The sequence below is a fragment of the Oenanthe melanoleuca genome, chromosome 1 (genome assembly GCF_029582105.1).
Source record: "Oenanthe melanoleuca isolate GR-GAL-2019-014 chromosome 1, OMel1.0, whole genome shotgun sequence".
In the NCBI taxonomy this organism is placed as follows: domain Eukaryota; kingdom Metazoa; phylum Chordata; class Aves; order Passeriformes; family Muscicapidae; genus Oenanthe; species Oenanthe melanoleuca.
The window spans coordinates 89,312,632-89,335,621 of record NC_079333.1 but is presented as its reverse complement, the minus strand read 5'-3'; the positions used below and the strand labels follow the sequence as shown (position 1 = coordinate 89,335,621).

Here is a 22,990-nt window from a genome sequence, read left to right as displayed (position 1 = left end):
TCTTTTGTGCCTTGAAAGACTGAGTTCTTTGACTTTCTAGAACAGATGAAGGAAGCTGCCACATTGCCTATCCAGAGAACAGAAAATTGTGCATATCCAAAAACCACACAGTGGAACCAATTAGACACTAGTGCATGGTCTTCTGAATCATGCATTTTTCACTGGACTAGAGATTGGCTTACTTTTGTATACTGAAAAAATTGCTAATACTGGAGAGAAATTGAGTAGAGGGATGTCAATGATTTAATGAGTTTAAACTAAAGTTTGCTTCTCTGGTGGATTTTAAAGGTAAAAGGCAATTAATGACTAAGTCTACATTCAGTCTGGTTAATTACTGGTTCCTGTCTTTTCCTCTATTGTAATTTCCTCTCTATTTCAGTTTTGAGATTTTCTGTTCACATGCATTTATTGCAGTGTCTGTCCTAGAGTATTATTGCAGAGACCAAATTCCCACATACAGACAGGATACAGGTCTGTGCAGCAGAATCGTGCCAGTATGAAGTATAAGGACTAACGTCAGGTTGGTTCTTTGTGTTGTGATGGAAGACCTATATCAAAGAACTATAGAATCTTTAAAGCTGAAAAAGATCTCAAGATCATCGAGTCCAACTATTAACCCTGCAGTGCAAGCCCACCACTAAACCATGTCTTTAAGCAAAATATCACTGTGGGAAGAGAAAGAAACCCAAGCTCGCCGGTCCAGTTCAGGGATTATGCCCTGAACTCCTGTGTGATAGGTGTGTGTGTGAGCGCACAAGATGCGTAGCTGTACATCAGAGCGCTGGATGTGCCCAGCTCCGAGAGACAAACTTCCCGCAAGCTTCAGGTCCCGATCCAGCGAAACCGCGGCTGCCGCGACCCCTGTCCGCGGGCTGCGGAGCCGTGCTCGCCGCCCCCCGCCCCCGGCCCGCCCGCAGCCGCCCCCGCCCCGGAGGAGCCGCCCACCCCGCAAGAGGAGCGGCGGCGCCGCGCCCTCCCCCTGCACAGCGCCCGGCGCGGGGAGCGGGCGGAGCGCGGCGCCCGGAGCGGCACCCTCGGCCCCATGCGGCGGCGGGCGGCGGGACGCTGCGGCCGCGGGAGGAGCGGCGCGCCCAGGCAGCCCGTCCGGCGGCGCCGAGCCGCCCGCATCGCCCGCCCGCCCGCTGCCCCACCGAGCGACGCGCTGGGCTCCCGCCGCGGCTGAGCCTTGCGGCGTCCCGGCTTTCGGCGGGGCCGGGGGGCGCCCGGAGCAGGCGAGCGCTCGGAGACAATAGCGGTCCATTGAAACCAGCACCCGGCGGTGCCTGCCCGGCTGCCGCGCATCGCTTATGCTTGTTCGGGGCGACCCAGCCGCGGCGGCGGAGCCCGCAGGATGACGGGCGATGAGGAGTCCTAAGTCGGCGTCGAGGCGGACCACCGCAGGCAGCGATGAGCCTCGGCGAGCCGGTGCCGGACGGGAGGCCGGGGTGCAGGTGACCGCCGGGGTCCGGGTGACCGCCGGGGTCCAGGTGACCGCCGGCCCCGCGCCGCCGGCCGCCCGCAGCCCCCCGGAGCACCGGCAGCGGCGGGCAGCGCCTGCGGAGAGCGCCTCGCCCGGCCGCAGGTAAGGAGCAGCTCCTCGGCTGCCGGAGCGCGGTCGGCTGCGGGCGGGTTGGGTTTTGGGGCGGGTTGGGTTTTGGGGTTCCCCCGCCGGGCTGGCGGCCGTCGGGCGGGAGTCCCGCAGCCGGTGCCGCCGCGTGTCGGCGCCCGTCCTCAGTCCGAGCGCTCCCGTCGCCCGCTCCAGCAGACACATCCTTCCCTAACGGGAAGCATCTGCTCTCCGGTGCGGCAGAACGAAACACGGAGGCGAGGCGCACCACGGCTCCGCCGGAGCGCGGCTGGCGCACGGCCCGGGCCGCGCTGCACCGCCCGCCCGCCCCGCCGAGCTCCCCACAGAGCCCGGGGCAGCGCCGCCGCTCGGGCCCCGCCCACAGCCCGCCCCCGGGGCGGGGCCGCAGCCCATTGGCCGGCGCCGTGCGCGGGGCGGGGGCGCAGCCAATGGCGGCGGGCATGAGAGCGCCCCCGTGCGGCGGGAGGCGCTCGGGCAGTTCCCGGCCGGCCCTTCCGCCCCTCCCGGGTGCTGCGCTCTGCGCCTCAGCGAGCGCCTCCTGGAAGGGACCCCTCACAAACGGAATTCACGTGGGCAGCCTGGTTTTCAGAAGGAATTTTCATTGAAGAGAATGTAAGGAAAACAGCACCTGAAAATTCTTAAACAAATTACAAGCTATTTGTCTCGTAAAGAATGCTAAGCGTCTCATTAACTTGACCACAGATATTTGGGGAAGCTCTTCATCCCAACGAGCCTCTCCTTTGAACTTTAATAGTTTGCACATGGTAATCTTAAGGAAAAAATGTGCATCTTGTTGCTTGCAGACCTCAGAAAATCTGACTGTACTACAAGCAAATAACTAAAGGAACTAATAATACCTGGTACAAGTGAATGCCTTTCTGTCATTGTCACTGTGTTGTACAAAAGTGGAAATATTAAGCTTCAGTTACTAATAGTAGCCAGTATTCTTGTATGACTTTAATTTGAAAAGCTTTCAGATTGTTCTGTTGGTAGGAATAAGAATAGGAATGTTTTAAACTTGTTTGTAACAGTTAGGGTGCTTAATTGGTAATAAGGCATTACATAAATGATTTGATTTTCAGAAATTACTAGTGGTCAAGGTCAATAACAGTCATGTTTTCTTGACTGTGCTTCTTTAAATGGCTCTCCATGGTTCTAGCCATGCAGACTTTGACACACAGTTCCAAAAATCTGAACTTCAATATTGGTAGACATATTATAAACTTTTCCTGTGAGGTCTGTGGTTTTGCTTTTAAACAAATTTTCTAGTTGTATGATTTCTGACCAGTCGTAGTACCTATTTGGTTTAGATTGCAATGTAAGAGTATATCCAATATCACAGAGTGACCCATGGCAAAGGATGACAGAGTCTAGATCTGTGGCCAACCAGTTCTTTCACTTTCTATCTCAATCATTTCCCATATCTGAATGAGATTCATTGAGCCACATTTTACCCTACCAAAAGTTAATAGCCTGTCTAAAGATTAGGCTGCTACATGAGGTGAGTTTGCTAATTTGGGACCTGATGAGCCTCAATTTTACAATTTCTAGTTATCTGATGAGGTACATAACTGATATTAATCTTCAAGTGATTATGGCTTTTTTTTTTTTCTTTCATTGACTATAGAGGGAGCTCTGGCAATTTTTTTGAGCTAAATACGTCCCTAAGGGTTTTCTAGTTTCTCTGTGAGATGAGTACTATCCTTGATGTACAGAATAAGTCTATAAAATTTATTACCATAGGGGGATGGCATAACTTGTGTTAGAATAGGTATTTAGTAAAAGTGAGTAATGGGGGAAAAATTGACACTGAAGTGGAATGACATGGAATAAAAATGGCTTTCCAATTGAGCTTGGCCTTGATTGTCTACAGACTTTTTAGACAATGCAGGTAGCCACTAGGCATATAAAGGGTTTAAAATATGTAAAGGGTATATAAAAGTGTTTTGAAAACCCTAATTCCCTCTCTCTTTTCTCCCTCCCTGCCCGCGACCCCGCAGGAGGAGCCCGGCGAGGGGAGTTGCCGCCATGGGGCAGCGGGCGGCGGCCGGGGCGCTGTCCGTGGTGCTGCTGCTGGCGCTGGGGCTGCCCCCAGCCCGGGGCTGCCCCCAGCCCTGCGCCTGCTACCTGCCCACCGAGGTGCACTGCACCTTCCGCTCCCTGGCAGCCGTGCCGGCGCGCATCCCCCGGCTCGCGGAGAGGATCAACCTGGGGTGCGTACGGCGCTCGGGGCGAGCCTGGGTGCTCCGCTCGTGTGGCAAACCAGGGTCTCTGTGTGTCCTTCCTGAGTGGGAGTGCGGAGATGGGCCCTTACCCGTCGCTGCTCTACTTCAAACACTACAGCTGCTGGCATGGAGAAATTAGCTTAGCCTTTTTCTTTCAAACAAAAGTCACTGTTGTTGTCAAATAAATATTAATACTGTGGTGTGAGTTCTTTTTTGGAAAATAAAACATTTAGTCTTTTAGAGTGTATAAAAATATATTTCATTAAATCTGTTATGAGGTTACTATAGAATGTGGAATTTTATACCTGATGTAAAAAAATTACAGTAGGAGAAAAATACTATGATATAACCCAGTGACGTTTTGAAGAATGAGATATGGCATATCTTAAACACAGTGGAAAGAAATTCGATTCATTGCCTTTGGAGTTGTGGTTTTGTTGCAGTTTTTTTCAAGGAGCTAAGCACAATATAAGCATGTTCTGGGAAGAGATTGCTTAGACTCCAACTCAATTTCCTCTGCCAGGATATTGCCAGTTCACATCTGTCAGATTTTGAGACAAGAAGGAGGGACCGTTGGTAGGCTTCAGGTCACAAAAATACCATATTGGGTCGTTGTGTGGCAGTGAACTGCAAGAGTCACAGTCCTCTTCTGCTTGGTGTCAGGGCTGCCCCACTACCCAGGATAAACTCAATCCTGACAACCTCAAGGCCTGTAAGCTGTAACAGATCTTGCAATGACTGGCACTAGTGACCTTGGTTTGGTTGTTTGTTTTTTGTTTTTTGGTTTTTTTGCTTCTCTATAGCTAAAATTTTTTTCCACCAAGATTTTATCCACCTATAGCCTAATTTTAGTCTCAAAATGCTCTTGTGCTCAGTAAAGCTATATTAAAAAATATGCACTCCAATCGCTAAATTGCTTTTGAAAGTGGGATGTAGGCTTCCAAGTTATTAAGGTGTTTGGGCTGTTTTTTTCGTAAAGTACATTATTTCATATGCTGTTAGCATAAAAGACATCTCTTTGTATTTCATCATGACAAATGCCGTTTTCTGAGTTGTGTCATTTCCCAGGAAGAAAGATTCTTAAATGTCTGTTGTTGCACTTTCACTTTGAAAGAGTGCTTTTATCATATTATTATTTTAAGTGCTATGCATTTAGATGGTGAAGATTATTTTTCTAAATGGAAATTATTTAGGAAAAAAATATGTAGACAAGTTCATGTTTTTTTTTCCCAAAGGACTGATTTTGAAATAAAGAATTTTAATAAGATGTCTGCTGTGAGCTTAGTGTATCTGCAGAAGGACTAAAATATTAATACAGTGTTATAAATTTTTAGGAAATTAAGAATTTTTAGATAAATAACATGGTGAAGATCCAAAAGTATTTTTTCCATATTTGAAGTATTTCAGTTTCATGCTGCGTCTTCCCTTTCTTTCTAGAAAATACCAAGAAATTGGAAAAAATCTCTAAAATTCTATGTTTATTTTTAAGACTTCATGCCTAGGTTAGATATCACGTTTAATTCTCTGTATACAAATGTAGAGCTAGGCCACGAAATGTAACTCTTCCAAATTGGCAAATAAAGCCTGATTTGCTTGTCCAAAGCAAAACTGATTTATTTTTGAAGGGTAGATTTTTCTGTATTCCTTATCTAAGAGGAGTTCCAAGGCTCAGATGATGTAATTGGAAGGTCAATTCCTAGATCTTATGTATTTAGTTAATGTAGCAAATTACATGTTGTAACAGTAAGTGAAGCAGGATGTGACTTACTGCTTCTTGTGCTGCTTGTGAGATAACCCATTTTTAATGTTTACTCTCCAAATCTCTATTTATTTATTGTTAAATGCTGCTTTGGCAACACTGTAGCCTGTCTAATTTGCCAGGCTCCATAGCATCATGGTCTGGCCACAGGCCATTAACTTATTTCCATTCCATAAACTGAGCTGCATGGAAAAATATACTGACAACTATTAGGACTTAAGCACCTATTTATTACTTTCAGTCCTAATTTATGGCTGAAGTGCCACAAAGTGAGTTAAAAGAAAAGTTAACATGAACTAAGTATGCTTGGGCCTTGTAAGAGTCTTTCACTAACTTCTGGCCTTTTGACAATGCATTAAGGTCCCTCCAGTTTTTCCTCAAAGCTAGGTTATATTAATTTTACATTTGCAGTCTGTGACAGTCAGTGTATAAATTGTAACTGCATGTGTGATTTTTTTTTTTCCCCAGGTTCAACAGTATACAGTCTATATACGAAAACTCCTTTGCAGGACTTACAAAATTAGAATTGCTCATGATACATGGAAATGACATTCAGAATATTCCTAATGGTGCTTTGAAAGATCTTGTGTCTCTACAGGTAATGCTTAGGTTTTCCTAAATTTAAAAACTAACTTCCATGAATAACAGAAAACAAATTAAGTGTTTTTGATAGTGCTTTTTTTAGAATTAATTATACCATTTCCCCCCAAAATACATTGGATATCTATTAACTATGCCTAACTGGATAATGCCAACTAACACTCAGTTTTATTCTACCTTTGACCAGCATATCATTTTTCAGTGGTGCAAAAGATTTGAATGAGAGACGAAAAATTTGCTTGATTCCTATTCTATTTTAATTTAGATTAAAAAAATAATCTGTGGTTCTTTTGTTTTGTTTTTTGTTTAGGTTTTCAAAATTAGTTACAACAAATTGAAAGCCATAACTGGCCAAACTCTCCAAGGACTTTCAAGCTTAATGAGACTGCACATGGACCACAACAGAATTGAGTTTATTCATCCAAATGCATTTAATGGTTTAACCTCTCTAAGACTCGTCCACCTAGAAGGAAATTTGCTCCAGCAGCTTCACCCCAACACCTTTTCAACATTTATGGTCCTTGATTATTTCAAATTGTCAACAGTAAGACATCTCTACCTATCTGAAAATGCTCTTAGGACCTTGCCTGCTGGGATGTTTCAGGGCATGCCACTGCTGGAAAATCTTTACCTTCATGGAAATCCATGGGTCTGTGACTGCAGTTTGAAGTGGCTCCTTGAATGGAATGAAGTTTCTGGAGGTAAGAGCATAAGCTACCAGTGTTGATTGAACTCATAACGTTGAATTTTTTTTTTCCTGTTCTATGTGTTGATGGTTTTGTTATTCCCTGACTTTTATTACCTGGATGGTAACTATGTGCAGTATTAAATTCTGTTACTGTTCAATAAATCAGTGTATTTAAAAAAGAAGGCAGTTTTGTTTCATTAGATAAAAATATGTGTTTAATAGCAAAGAAATGAGCCCTTACATTTGGGATGATGGAAGTGGTAGTGAAGTTTATAACTGGAAAGGGGTTATAACCTTTTACTGCATTTGCTTGCACAGCAGTACACTTTTGGCTAAGGGCTGCCAATTGTCCTCAGCCAACAAAACTACTGACTATATGGTCTTATGGAGGGTGGTAACATTGCATTTTAACTTGTTTGTCTAAAGAAGGAAGGAAGTCAGGTTACCAAATTTCTGGTTAAGCCCTCTAACTTTGAATTTATTAACATTAATGCTGTAGTATGCATTCTTCATATCCATCTGTGTTTCTTCAACTTCCTTTTATGATGGAGCAAGATTGTTTTAAGTATTTTCAAGAACTTGTGATGTATTTTTTTTCAACCATGTAATTTTTTCATAAAATAGCTTGTCTGTCTTCATTTAGACTTAGAGATGAGAAGAGTATCACAATGCCTAGGCTGGAACACTTCTGATCGTATGCAGAAGCAGAAAAGAGAGTTTTATAATGCCTCTGTATCAGGAATACACTAAAGGAGGAGGGGGTTTAAATGTCAGTATTCAGTTTTGGCATCTCAGTTCAGCAGAGGGAAATGGTGTCACACCAGAGCTACTGCTAAAACATTAAGAGGAAATCAGCATTTAATTGTAACTGAAGATGTCTCAGATGAGTGATGGAGTCCCAAGGTTTATGTAATGATTTTGGAGCACATATAGTGAATGATGGTGGGTCTTGTCATCGTAGAGTACGTAATTCATTGCAATTTTGCACTTGACAGTGCTTTTTAAGAATGTGCAATGCTTGAGTGATTAATATAAATCTGACTAAACAGATACTTGAGTCATCTAACTGAAATACTGTATTTCACTAGCTTACATTTTTATATTCTTACATTCTGTTCTTGATCCAAATTGTGTGTGTGTGTAATGGGTGTACTTAAGTTTTACTGTAAGTTATAATAATGAGATATTAGTTGAACATTCCTTCCTTAGTGCAGTGTTGGCTTGCTAGCATTTTTATTCAGTTAGCTTACCTCTTTACACTAAAACAGTAGTGATTTTTGGAGGGAGGAGTAATTTATCCATGCCATTTTCATGTATGACAAATTTGGTATCTGTATATGGCTATAACATTAACTTCTTTGGGAATTCTTTCCAGAAAGAATTACTAAATTTCTTCAGACCAGTGTAGCCACTACCAAGTTGATTGCGGGCCAGTTTTTCCTTATTTTTGAAACATCCTGTTTGAATCTGCAAGTGATAAAACTGCAGAGATATGTATTCCATTTGTAACACCTTATCAAGAAAATTGATTTTTCATACTAGTAAAGCATATATTTTCAATTAAAATAATGGTATGAAAATTTGTTGTATATTTCTCTTTCTCCTGACATTTTGCCTTATAACCCACCAAATATTGTTCATTCATTCCAAGATCCCTCATTCTTCAGGATGATACTTATTCCTAGAATAACTGTAACACATTTTATTTACTGTATGCTTCCAAACTAAACACCTAAGGTGACATTTGACATTCAGGTGAGCAGAACAATGTAAATATGTGATAAATATGTGATTGCTACTTTGCAGACAATAGTCTGCATTGAAAGAAGAGAGGAGTCAAGACTGTAATTTCCAGGTCTAGCTCTCCTTCTGTGTTTTAGATTTTTTTGTATTATTACAAAATTTACTGTTGTTTCAGAGGTAAGGGACTTTTTTTTTTCCCCTGCTAATAGCTTGGAAGTGCAAGAACTAGTCAGCCCATTTTGATTGCTACAATAAAATGTTTTGTGTACTGCCAATACTGTTCTTAATCTACAGAGAAAAATAAAAAGCTTCTGGATTATTTAATGAGGAAATCCAGCATTTCTCTGGTAAATGCTGTATTTTTGAAAGCTGAAAGGTCCCACTCTTTTTCACATTAGATCCAAGTTAGGCTGTCACTGTACAAATGCAGACTTTTTGACAGAGTTGTTTGTTACTGATTTAAATGTTGCCCTGCACATTTCAGTTTATAGGCATTTAATTCAGAGGCAGTGAGTCTAAATTCCAGAAGGATGGAGTATCCAATCCTTTCATTAAAATCAGAATAAGTCATAGTCAGATTGAGAATTGGGTGACCATTCAGCTGTAAAACAAAGAAGTGCCATTCTGTAAGTCTTGACTTATGTGTCACATGACATAATGCAATCCTCATGAAGTTTATTTCATACTTTTGAGTATTGTCTAACTCTAAAACAGAATTTTTCAGCTTATTTATACCTTGTTTTTCCTTTTATTTTCTTTCTTCCTTCTTTTTTTTTGCAGGTGTTTTAAAATGCAAAAAGGACAAAGCCTATGAAGGGGGACAGCTGTGTGCTAAGTGCAGCAGCCCAAAACAACTGCAGAAAGAGGATATTCAAAACTTGAAAGATATTTCCTGTAGGAAGCCTGTCATTCAGTCCTCACTAAGGCAAAATAGCAGTACTCAGGATGAGGAAGATGGTGACAATTATGAACTCCCTCTGGAAGAACTTCAGTTGTCACCATGGAACATTGCTCTAAATATGACTGATGAGCATGGCAATATAGTCCACCTGAACTGTGAAATCAAAAAACCAACAGGTTCTACCAAAATTCAGTGGAATCAAATCCAGACTCAGGAGATAGAAATAAATGCCACAATTGCACTGGATTTTGAATGTCCAATGAATCGAGAAAACTATGAGAAACTGTGGAAGCTTATAGCTTACTACAGTGAAGTACCTGTCAAATTAGAGAGGGAACTTATGCTCAGAAAAGAGCCTAAAATAATCTATCAGTACAGGCAAGGCTCAGATTATGATGCTCTTTACTACACAGGTGTAAAAGCTCAAATACTGGCTGAGCCTTCCTGGGTGATGCAGCCTCTTATAAATATCCAATTAAACCGCCGCCAGAGTACAGGGAAAAAAGTGGTGCTATCTTTTTTTACTGTGTTTTCTCAGACAATTCATACCAAAACCACTAGGCAGCAGAGAAACTGGGTAATGATAGAGCAAAATCAGAGCACAAGGACTGTACAGAGTGTGGTGGAAGGGTCAGAGTGTCGACTGAGCTGCAGTGTGAAAGCTTCTGAGAGCCCCTCCATTCAGTGGCTTTTTCAGGATGGAACAAAACTGCAGGCACCTTTTAATGAGAAAGACAGTAGGTTTTCCATTCTCAGTAGTGGCCAGCTGATAATCAAACCAGTGAGTTACACTGATGGAGGTGTGTACCACTGCATTGTCCAAGTGAGAGATGATGTGGACATAATGGCTTACAGACTTGTTGTGCAGCCTGCAGCTATTCAGGTAGCTGATTCAGATGTAGTGAGAGTTGAAAAAAATGTTGGAGATCCAATAGCTTTGCCATGCAATGCAATTGCCATCCCAGACCCCCAGCTGAGCTGGATTCTTCCTAACAATCAGGTACTCAATGATTTATCAAACTCTTCTAAGGGCTATATGCTGCCCAATGGTACTTTGTTTATTCCAAGGAGCCATGTCACTGACAGTGGCCATTACAGATGTGTGGCTGTCAATCAGCAGGGATCAGATCAGTTTGTTGTAAGGGTCACAGTAAATAAAATGGTGTCTGACAGGTCATTTAAACGAATAAGGCTAAAGAAGCGCCCGGGCTCAAAAGGTTTATCAAAAACAAGAGGGCAGGTCATAGAAGATGAAGAGGGATCAGGGGCAGGAGGGGTAGAGGAGTTCCCACGAAGAAAGAACCGCCTAAAAGACTGGGAAATACCTTTTAAACAAAAAAGTGACCAAGTGCCAGAGGCTCAAATCAAAAAGGGGAAGAAGGGGAGAAGGAAAATGAAAATCTGGAAAAGTACGGATGGAACCCAGGACAGCAATGTAGCAGAAGGCCGGAGAGTATTTGAATCTCGAAGGAGAATTAATGTGGCAAGCAAACAGATTAATCCGCAGCACTGGGCTGACATTTTGGCAAAGGTCCGTGGGAAGAATCTTCCTAGAACAACAACAGCTACAACCATCTCTGTAACAACTTCACTGCCATCAGTCATGCAGGAAACTACTCCTGCCCCTTATCCCTTAGCCCGCCCTCCTCCGTCAGAGGCAGGAGCTGATGTGGTGGATTCCTCTGCTGATGCATCACCTCTGGGTGAAGATGAGCAATTCTCAGTCACTGTTTCACAGAACACAGAAGTGTTTTCAGTCCAATCTGTATTAATAAGGTCAGAAACTGAACCATTCTCCAACCACGGGGCTTTAGAAACACCTGCAAGTGTAGGCACGGTAGAAATTGCTTTATCAGGTTCATATTTGACTCCTGTCTCTGCAACTCCACAACTGCAAGGGGAGCAGCATCTTGATGTCAGGACGGATGATTCAGTTGCCCTTACTGAAGAACCTCTAGCCAAACAAATTGTGACAAACTTTCCTAATGTTCAGAGCAGTTTATTCACAGTGGGAAATATAGATAAAACTGTATCTTCTATATCTGAAGGAAATTCTGCTTTTGCTGAGCTACCACTTGATGCTACTCTGCTTGCTGAGTCTCAGACTGTGGGTCTTCATAGCACCTTGGAGACAAGCTTGAAGTTAAATGAAGTGGGCCCAACTAGTGTTGACACCATAACTTTGGCACCTTCTCAGTTTGATGAGATCATCCCAACAGATTCTGTAGGCACTACTACTGTTCCTTCATCTACTTTTCCATTTGTTAGAGAAAAGAGCGATGATGCAAGATACCAGCACAAAAAGATACCTGCAAGTCTTGCAAAAACTACAGACTTTAACAGTTTTCCAGCTGTCACACCCATCAGGGTTCAGAGCAAAGAGGAGCCTGAAACCCACAGGAATACAGTGGCTCAAGAAAGCACGTCCAGCAGTTATGCAGACCGTTCTCAGACAGAGGGACATAGAAACCTGGCTATTCCAAAACAAGGTCCCATATTCATTTTGCATAGTGCTAATGCTCCTCATAGAACAGCAGAGGGGTTAGAAACAGCTTCTCCCATCAGTAGATTGACCACTGTGGCCACCACAACAACTCCATATAGAAAGACAGTGCATTCAGTTATTACTCAGCAGGGTAGAAAAAGGCCTTATGGGAGAAGGAGAAGGCCAAACAGAATCCGACAAAGACCAAAGCCTTTGCCCCGTGTTGTTTTGACCACAGAGGCAATGCCTATAATTCCAAGGACACCTGAAATTGAAGCTGTTACCAAAACTACTTCTGCAAGTCTTGAAAGTCCTGATCCTAAAAACATTGAAATACAGGCTGGGAAAGATGAGAGTATGAAATCCACTCCGTCATTAACTCCTGATTCAGGTGTCACAGAGAAAATCACAAGAATCAGAGATGTAATCACAGCTTTCTCTTTTAGGCCTACCACTTCTCCACCTGAAGCTAAGCTTGTGACATACCCTACTAGCCCTGAAACCTTGGAACTTCCAGTGACTGCACCCATCACAATTTTATCATCATATGCTGTACATGATGTGCTTCCCACAAAAGAGTCAAGTGTACCTCTGAATCCAGAGCAAAGTGAAGTGCCAGCAAACCACTCATTTGACGATGTCTCTGAAGAGAAAGACACAAAAGTAGATTCTAAAACTGTGGATCATAAGGCAGAACAATCAAGCACAACAACTTCTCCTGCATATAAGAGCAGCTCAATAATATCAACAAAACCAAAATCTCATGAAGAGCCTAACCTATTTGACTTAGAAGTTGTGGTTAATGAAACGACTGCTGGAACATTCCAGATGGCATATCCCACTATGAGTGACTTAAGTATTCCTGTTGGCACAGTAGAAGTTTTCAAGGACCTCTCAGTTTCAAAGGAGCCGTGGAATCCTACAGTGTCTATAGAAACACCAGCAAAAGCTGAGCCACCTCAGCAATATGATACAATTACTTTACCCTCCTCTTTCAGCACTGCAGAAACTCAGACTTTTCCAGTTAGAGAGACAAAAAAATCTGTTACTTCCCCTGCTGGGACAGAGCCACCTTCCTTGGATAGAAAAGAATCTATGTTGCATGTGTTTCATCATTTGCAGACAACTGAAAAGCCTACTATTGCATCCACTGCTTTTATTCCATTTATAAAGTCTGTCACTCTTCCCCCTTCCATTTCAAGCACTTCACATCCTTCTCTTCCTTACACCACCAAGGAGAGTAATGTCTTTAATCAAGAAAGTTTACCGGAAGCAAAACAAGTTGGAGCAGGTGGTGACAAAATAGTGATGACCTCAAAACAGAATGTTCACCCTACTCCTTCCTCTAACCAAAACAGGATTAGCATACAGTCCAAGGAGAAGCAATTCAAAGAGGTGTACGGTAGCAAGTCAAACAACAGTTTACTGCTAAATCCAGATCTTCCCCATCCACCTGCTGGAATGATACCAAGTATAAACCAAAGACTACCTGTTGTGCCTCCAAAGATCATTCCAATAAGAGGCATGGTGAAGATTCCTGCAACACAGAGCCCACTTCGCTATTTTATAACACATCAGCCTCTTCACTACACAAACAAACCAGAGATAACAGCGTATGCAGCACACACCATCCAGGACAGAAAAACCTTTGCTTCCCAGAGAGAAACAACTACCCCAACACAAGCCTCTCCATTTCACAAAACAAATCCATTAGCTGAAAGCAAGTTCAGTAATCAGGGTCAGAACAGATACAATCTTCATTCAAGATTTTTTGGAAATAACCATGTTCCAGATAACAGAGGCACAGCAGGGAGGCTACCAAGTCAAGGGATCCCCTATTACCCTAGTTCCAGAATACCATTCCTTTTCAACAGAACAAGGATATTCCCTCACTTAAATATTCATCCTAAACCAGATGTTGATAGTCAATTAGTGCCAAAAGAGACAAATGAGAAGAAGGTGGCTCAGGTCTTACCTACTGGGATTACAGTGCAGAAAGCTACAGCTATTCCAGTGCCTCCAGTGCCACATGCCACAACAACCACATCACCACCAGTGATTTTAAAGATCACCCCTCCAGCCTTTCTCTCTCAGCACACAAAACCACAAATAACCACTACAGTTCATCCTTTTAAAAGTGTCCATCATCATCATCAAAAATTTCCATCTGTTCCTTACATAGGAGGTATTATGCCACACAATTTGACTGTAATTCAGTCTTCCACTAATTTTAGGATACATGGAGAAAGACCTAAAATTATGACAAAAGCGTCGCAGAGCATATCCATCCTTGCTGAAACAGATGCTTTTATCCCTTGTGATGCAGTAGGGGAACCTAAGCCTTTTATTACTTGGACAAAAGTCTCTACAGGTAAGACAGAGAAAAATGTGTTCTTTCACATGGTTTGTAGAGGTATTGCGTAGAAATGTAACATGATCACAGGAGTTCATAATACTGAAAAATACTTCCTGTCACTTATAATCATTATAGAGAAAATTATTGATTTCAATTAATCATTTCAAGTAATAATAGATTTGCAGTGTTTCTTGTAGTAAAAGAAAACCTCTACCATTTAATGAGTTCATTTTTGAAGAGCAATTTTTGCCTCTGAAAAGCAGCCAACTCTGCTTATTCACAACAGTTAGAATTTATTACAGCAATACTTGTGAGTATGGGTTTGTTAATGTTGCTACCTTAAATATTGATGTGTGTGTCATCCTCATATGCAAAAGGAACAGAAAAGTCACATAAAGATTTAGGAGGGATCCTAAAACATAATGCCTTCAAACATTTCCACACTGTCCATGTTTGCAAGCTAATGGTTAGCTTTGCAGTAGAAACAAAGATTAATTTGAGCTATGGAGAGTGTCAGAAGACATTATGTGGGCTTTCTGAAATTGTGATTGGTGCTGAGTAAACCTAAAATCTCACTTAAGACTTCTTTATTGCAATAATATATGTTTTAAACCCTTTGACTTCCTTTCTTTCCTCTCACCTTCACAGGAGCTCTAATGACAGCCAACAGCAAGTTACAAAGGTTTGAAGTCTGGAAAAATGGTACTCTCCTTATCCGAAATGCTCAGCTTCAGGATCGTGGGCAGTATTTATGCACAGCTCAGAACCTGCATGGCGTGGATAAAATGATTGTTGTGCTCACAGTTGTAGCCCACCAGCCCAAAATTTTACTTTCCCGCTATCGAGATGTCACGGTCTACTTTGGAGAGACCATAGCAATGGAATGTCAGGCTAGCGGGACTCCAAGCCCACTAATTTCATGGATTTTCCCAGACAGGAAGATTTTGCAGACAGTCACAACCACAGAAAGCCGGATAATGCTTCATGAAAATCGAACCTTGTCCATCAAGCAAGCAACTTTCTCAGACCGAGGAGTTTACAAATGTGTAGCAAGCAATGCTGCAGGAGCTGACAGCATTGCAGTGAGGCTGCACATTGCAGCCTTACCCCCCATCATCCAGCAGGAAAAGCAAGAGAACATTTCCTTGCCCCTTGGCAGCAGTATTAACATCCACTGCAGTGCCAAAGCAGCACCTTCTCCCAGCATCCGCTGGGTGGTCTTTGATGGCATGCAGATCCGACCTTCTCAGTTTGTCAACGGGAATTTATTTGTTTTTCCCAACGGGACTCTTTACATTCGCAACGTGTCCCCCAAGGACAGCGGGACCTACGAGTGCATTGCTGCTAACATGGTGGGAGCTGCCAGGAGAACAGTGCAGCTCCACGTGAAGAAGCACGCATCCAATGCCAAGATCACTGGGAGCTCTCCTCAGAGAACAGATGTGACATATGGTGGCATCCTGCATTTGGACTGTAGTGCTTCTGGTGACCCTTGGCCTCGGATATTATGGAGGTTGCCTTCCAAAAGGATGATTGATTCTCTTCACAGGTAAATTACTATTTGGCATGTCGCAGGTAAATTGCAGTTTAGATGAACTTAGAGAAAAATCCCATAACATGTGTACAAATTTCAGTCCTGACTTCTGTGGGTTTTGAATGATCTGCCCAATCCTTAAGAAGGAATTTGAAATTATATCAAAAGATAGTCAAGTTATATCTTAGCATAGTTTTCTTGAAAGCAATATTACTCTTGAAGAGTTAGCTTCAAGTTTTTAGTAGAAGCTGCCACTGTTTGTCTTTTACAGCCACAGTGAAAAGTCCAGACATACAGCTTGTTCCAGTGTGCTTAGTCTGAATAATATTGCACATATGCCTGCTTTTCCCCAGGAGAAAAGGGATCATTGAATTTTATCTCTTAGGCAAATCATTATGCACAGTAAATACAGGGCAAATAAATCACTTTAAAATTACTTAAATAAACACAATTATTTTAATGTCATGTAGAAACAAATGTTACCACACAGTAAGGTCTGTCCTTACTGGATGGACAAGCCTAGATGCATATAAATGCCTAAAACAATATGTTCTCCAATGTTTGTGATATCAAGTAAAATATCACTTTTACAATATTTTACAATATTTTATCTACAATAACTGTCCTAACACTTGGCTGAAAACAAATTTCTGTGCTGTAAATTATTCATAGCTCACCTTTGAGCACTATAAACAGAAAAGAAATACATTGTAATTAAAATGCATAATTTGGAACAACTTTCTTCACAGCTGAACATAATCATAATTTCTTTATATTGACAAAAATATATTTTGGTAACCTGTAGACAGCACAAAATCCAGACTGCATTTTATGCCTCATAGTGGTAGCAAAAAAATACTGTATTTCTTTTTCATTTTCCCTCATGATCTTTATGTGGGCTGCTTTTCAAATACTGGAGATCTTCTTTGGAGAGAAAACTGTGGCTCCTGAGGAAGTTAGTTTTGACCACAATGCATCAATTCTATAGTGAAGTGGAAAGGGATAATGTTTTTTTTAGCACACTGGAAACTTTTTTTCCCTTATTTCAAAGCTTAGCAACATTTTGCTTCTTTGTGACTCTTCTGAAGGTTTAATATTTATATCCAATGCCAGAGGAAGTTCCTCATCTTTACTTGTTTTTAGCTAAAGACTGAGGTACCAGATTCCATTGTGGTCCATATAGCCTTGTGTGAATTATATAATTCAAAGACCTCATATTTCAATATTATAGAATAATGTACCTGTAGTCAGAAGACTCAAAACCACCGTAATTTGTTATTTAGTGGATGTTTAATGGTCAAAAACAGCATTAAAGTAATGAAACACAACAGAGTTACCTGGTTACAAGTGAGTGGGAATTTTTTTCATTTGCTTTTTGGTGGTGAATATCCTCAAAATTTCTGACCATCTAATTATTTAACAATAGCAATTTTTAATACTGTTGTGGTTTTTTTCCCCCACAAATTTCTTTCAGTGGTTAATATCCAAAATGTGATTTTGTAGCTCATGTTAGGTTCTTTTTTTCTTTCCTTGCAGCACTTTGGAGACTAGAATCAAAGTATTCAGCAACGGGACTTTGGTTGTTCATTCAGTTACAGACAAAGATGCAGGGGACTATTTGTGTGTGGCCCGCAATAAGATAGGGGATGACTACGTGGTCCTCAAAGTGAACGTGATGATGAAACCAGCAAAAATAGAACGCAAGAATGAGAATAACCACAAGGTCAAGTATGGAGGGGACCTGAAAGTTGACTGTGTAGCCACAGGCCTGCCAAACCCAGAGATCTCCTGGGGCCTTCCAGATGGCAGCATGATCAATACCTTCATGCAGTCGGATGACAGCGGCAGCCGGACGAAGCGGTACGTGGTCTTCGATAATGGAACCCTCTATTTCAACGATGTTGGACTGAGAGAGGAGGGGGACTACACCTGCTATGCTGAAAACCAGATTGGCAAGGATGAAATGAAGGTGCGGGTCAAAGTGGTGGCAGAGCCTGCAACCATCAGGAACAAAACATACATCACTATTAATGTACCTTACGGCGATGTTGTCACCGCAGCGTGTGAAGCCAAAGGAGAACCCACTCCCAAAGTGACCTGGCTTTCCCCAACCAACAGGCCTATTCCTGCCCTATCTGACAAATACCAGATATACAGAGATGGCACCCTCCTCATCCAAAAGGCCCAAAGGTCTGACAGCGGTAACTATACTTGTGTAGCACGGAACAGTGCTGGAGAAGATCGGAAGATCGTTTGGATCCATGTTGACGTTCAGGCTCCCAGAATCAATGGTCATCTGAGTGCAATAACATCTGTCAGGGAGACAGCCATCAGAGACAGCCGGAAACTTATTGACTGCAAAGCCGAGGGCATCCCTACTCCACGTGTCTTGTGGGCTTTCCCAGAAGGAGTGATCTTACCGGCCCCCTACTACGGGAACAGGATCACTGTGCATCGCAATGGTACCTTGGACATCAGAGGGGTGAGGCAGACAGACGCCGTGCAGCTCGTGTGCATTGGGCGCAACGAAGGCGGGGAAGCGAGGCTGCTGGTGCAGCTCCTCATCACAGACCACGTGGAGAAACCCTCCTTCAGAGACCCTGTCAGTGAAAGGATCACTGCCATTGCTGGGCACAGCATCAACCTGAACTGCTCAGTCCAGGGGAACCCCAAACCCAGCACAAGTTGGATCCTTCCCAACGGCTCTGAAGTGCTGAGTGGCAGTCGCCTGCACAGATTTTACCATAAGAGGGATGGGATCTTACACATCAGCAGCTTGTCTGCTGGGGATGCTGGGACTTACCGCTGTACGGCCAGAAACCCAGGAGGTTATGTGGAACGAGTAGTCTTCCTGAAGGTGGGACTCAGGCCAGAAATCAGCAACCAGTACAACAACCTGGTGAGCATCATCAATGGAGAAACTCTGCAGCTTCATTGCATCACCCAGGCAAACCACCGGGCGCAGATCTCCTGGACCCTGCCCAATGGCATGGTCATGGATGCCCCCCAGGCTGTGGGCCGCTTTTCCCTGATGGAGAATGGCTCACTGACAGTGCGGGAGGCTTCTGTATTCGACAGGGGCACTTACATGTGCAAAGTGTCAACAGAGTATGGCACTTCTGTTATGACTGTGCCTGTCATTGTGATTGCCTATCCTCCTCGGATCACCAGTGAGCCAGCGCCTGTCATTTATGCCAGACCTGGGAATTCAGTTAAACTGAACTGCATGGCCATTGGGATTCCTAAAGCAGAAATAACTTGGGAGCTTCCAGATAAATCACATCTGACCACAGGAGCTCAGTCCCGTCTGTATGGAAACAAATTCCTCCATCCTCAGGGGTCATTAGTCATCCAGCAGTCCACTCAAAAGGATGCAGGCTTCTATAAATGCACTGCTAAAAATATACTAGGCAGTGATTCCAAAACAACCTACATACACATATTCTAACATTAAAACAAGTGCCTTTGACTGGATGCTGGTGTTATCACTGCCAAACGGGTGCAATGAGAAAAGTACTGCTTGCAACAATGGCTAAAGAGAGAAAAGAAAAAGGAATTAATATGCATTTCTTTTGTACTCAATGTGGTAGTAAGTCTGGAACTATGACTAACATGTTGAAAAAGATCTTCAAATTGTTAAGACGTGTAATGTGGGTTTTCATGCTATCCAATAGCATCTGAGACTTAAAGTACTCTATTGTTAATAGTCCAAAGCTATTTCTTGTTCTAACAAGCACCTTAAAAGTACCAAAGAAGTATTAACTGTTAATAAGTGAGCTGCAGTGATAAAGTACTTCAGTCAAACATAATTTTCTTTATACCCTGCAGCGCCTATACATAATCTAGGCTTATAGAATATGATTATTAACCTTTCTGTTCATGCTTCTATCAGCTCTTCAGAATCAAAGACTAAATTAGCAAATAAGAGTGATCTATTTTAATAAAAATACATGCAGAGATTAGCTACCTTAACATATGAACATACGTTTGCCAGATACTAAGGACGCTATGGTCAATTAATTCATTATATATTTTATATATATATTTTTAATCTGACTATGAGACTAGAAAAAGTAACAGTGAACTTGGTCTCATTTTATAAATTATTGGTCTTTACAAGACTCTGATACATTACAGTGTTTTATAATATTAAGGTCAATATACTGTACATTTTATAATAAAAAAATATTTTCCAAAGAATGTATTCACTGGTTTTCTTTTTTTTTTTTTTTTTTTTTAATAAAAAATTCCAAGCAGTGGGAATATGGAGTTAGGTCAAAAAAACCCAAGTAATGTAGTGTTACATGTACTTGTATTTGAACCAATTTCTATTTGATTCATTTATAAATGTTTTAGGGAAGACAAATTAGTATAATTTTTGATCATTTTAAAAGTGTTTTATTAATAGAAATTTATGTATATTTCAGCATGTATTTACAATGTCAATACTTCTTCTGCAGTCAAGGATTGTTTTCTGGATAATGTGCATAATTTTACCAAGATTTATCTCTTGTGCTATAGAAATACTTGCTTCAAGGTGCTGAATATCCCATGTTTCAACAAACTATAACAATCAGAATTTTGCTAACATTAACTTACCTTTAAACATATGGATTCTCTCAGATATTTTTGAATTCTTAAAGTTCTGCTTATTCATAAATCTTATGCTCACGTTTTAGAATATGGTTAAATGAAAGCTTTATTTTTACTTTCTCTGTTGATCAAAACATGTCAGTAGTGTAAAGTGTTTTGCTAATATTTACATTTTGCAAAAGCTGAAAGCAAAGATTTCCTCACCCCACAAATTTATCCAGTTTAGAAAACAGTAAGCTGTTGGAAAAGATATATTTATCATAATGGTAAACAGAACTGACCTACTTAAAGTAAAAGGTATGTGATTAGAACAATAATATAGAATTAAATGAGAAGGGCATTACTGAAGATACAAGTTGTACAATATATATTGTAGAACATTTTATAAAGCTTATTTTTCAAAAATTCAGTGCAGGCTAAAAATCTGTGGTTTGTACACAACTTTATTAAAGTTGTGGATATGTTGCATAATTAAATAGTGCTTAATTATGACTTAGTTTCTCTTTTATGGGTGAAACCCTTGGGCCCTAAATGGATGTAGCTGCCTGTGAGAGTAGTTAATGGAAAAGGAAAAGAGGCATTTAAGATTTTTACATAGATTGCCCGTGTGCTACTTTATCATCTGGCTGTTTTCCTTGAACATATCAAATACATCTTTAGATCCTTTAATTTTATAGTGGTTTTCCAATTTGGAAAACGGTCATACAATATTTAATAGTAATAATACATCTTGTAAAAGAGTCTGAAGTCAGCATTTGGCATTGTACTAGGAGTCAAACACTTTTAATCATTTGTCCAGCCTTCACTTAACAGTTATGTGAATTTAGAGGTATTCTTGGGTGCTGAATTACTTCTGTATATTTCTATTAAGTAGATTTCTTTTTATGTTAAAGGAAGAAAATGGAATCCAAACCCCAATTCAAACATTTGATCTTGTAGGATCAAACAAAGCATCTGATCATGTTTTATTTCTCACTCCAGAATTTTCACAGCTGCCAGTGGAAGTTTTGGAGGCTAAGAAATGAAAGATTTGGCTCTAGACATTTTCTTAAATCAAATCTTGCATTCTTGTGAAGTTCCTTCAAAAGTGGACTTAACTTTTTTTTTTTTTTTAATGGGTTATAATTTCCATTATGTTTGCCTTTACCCCTTTTATGAAAATACACTCTTGGTGAGAGACCTATGAAATACAATTTTCTTCCAAAACAAGTGTAACTACAACTTTAAAACATCAAATGGATGCTTTTTACACTCAAGCAGCATTTGGCCATATGTTATGTCTGTCATACTCTTTCTCTGCTGGTATGCCAGTTGTCCAGGGTATCTATCTTGAGTCCCTTTTGTAGAAATAAAGACATTCACAGGGAAACTAAGTCTGTTCTAGGACTTATATTCTTGGGCCTGAATCTCTACGTGTCACTCCATGTGCTGAATCATCCATCAATTGAAGGCAGTTGCAGGACACTGAATTTAAATAATAATTTCTTCCTTTATTTCCAGGTAATTACCTGCAAGTTGTGTTAAATAAATCAATGACATATTCACATTATATCAAGGATGCAACACTTCGTTCTTTTTTTTTTCTTCAAAAGTGTACATTCATTTATCAGACCAAGCAGGTCTCATGCATTCAAAGGCAATGTAGTTTGTTCTTTTCTGATTTGGAGAAATAAAGTGCTGGGAAATAAAGTGCTTGCTCATGGTTTGAGAAGGTTCCTTAAGTTTGTACTTCATCAACCAAAGCAGATTCTGGATAGTTTCCATGGAAAGGAAAACTATTCCTTGCTTTGCCTTTGTAAATGGAGAAGAAAGATCTGTTCATCTTCTATTTGGAGAAGCAGAATAACAAGGTGTCTTGTTGCAATTGTGCAGATTGAAAATTACTGCAGTTGTAGATACATTTTTTGCAATGGCCTTCACAAAAAGAGGCTCACTGTGACCACATCCAGAACACAACTAGCAACTAGTAACAGGAATGGATGTAGGAATGTAGACCAGAAAAGCAATAAACAGGGAATTTAACAGGGTATTAATGTCTAGATCTGATAAAATTCCTAAAACACTATTGAGTTCACTTGCATGTTTTAGTGATTTTCTTCAAAAGCTTGTGAAGTCCAGTTGTGCTACAGGAAGACTGGAAAAAAATATGAAAGCTGTAGTTGAGAAAACATGGATCAGCAAAACTGTGGTACTGAGAGAGGTACTTTGTTAAACTCATTACTAAACAATTAATTCAAGAGCATCTGTAGACTAACAGTGATAGGAAGCAGCTGCTCTGCATGTTTCTGTAACAAATCGTGTAACAACAATCTAGTTACCTTCTCACACAAGTAGTCAGTACAGAGTCTGGGAAGAGAGGATTGGTATAGTATATCTTACATGGGCAGATTTTTTTTTTTTTTTTTTGCATAGACATATGGGATGTCCTTATGGTCCAGACTAAAGAAATTTGATTTATCTTTTATAAAGCGAGAGGATAGATGTTACAGAGAAGTCATGAGTAACTGCTTCTCAGTTA

General features: G+C 41.2%; 1 protein-coding gene across 1 annotated transcript; it reads left to right on the top strand.

Annotated features, from left to right (window-relative positions):
• The first annotated feature begins 1,099 nt into the window (after positions 1-1,099).
• On the top strand, positions 1,100-22,146 carry MXRA5 (matrix remodeling associated 5). The gene is made up of 7 exons (XM_056498883.1): positions 1,100-1,582; positions 3,589-3,801; positions 6,041-6,170; positions 6,483-6,873; positions 9,384-14,360; positions 14,994-15,894; positions 17,416-22,146. Exons 1-7 carry the CDS (start codon positions 1,362-1,364, stop codon positions 19,325-19,327), a joined length of 8,745 nt encoding a protein of 2,914 aa, XP_056354858.1. The 5' UTR covers positions 1,100-1,361; the 3' UTR covers positions 19,328-22,146.
• Positions 22,147-22,990: the final 844 nt, after the last annotated feature.

Bases quoted from the DNA above. Each gene is read 5' to 3' on its own strand.
- MXRA5 (XM_056498883.1), top strand. From the start codon at position 1,362: ATGAGGAGTCCTAAGTCGGCGTCGAGGCGGACCACCGCAGGCAGCGAT. The intron at 3,802-6,040 runs GTGCGTACGGCG...TTTTTTCCCCAG, and splicing joins GCGGAGAGGATCAACCTGGG to GTTCAACAGTATACAGTCTA. The intron at 14,361-14,993 runs GTAAGACAGAGA...TCACCTTCACAG, and splicing joins TTGGACAAAAGTCTCTACAG to GAGCTCTAATGACAGCCAAC.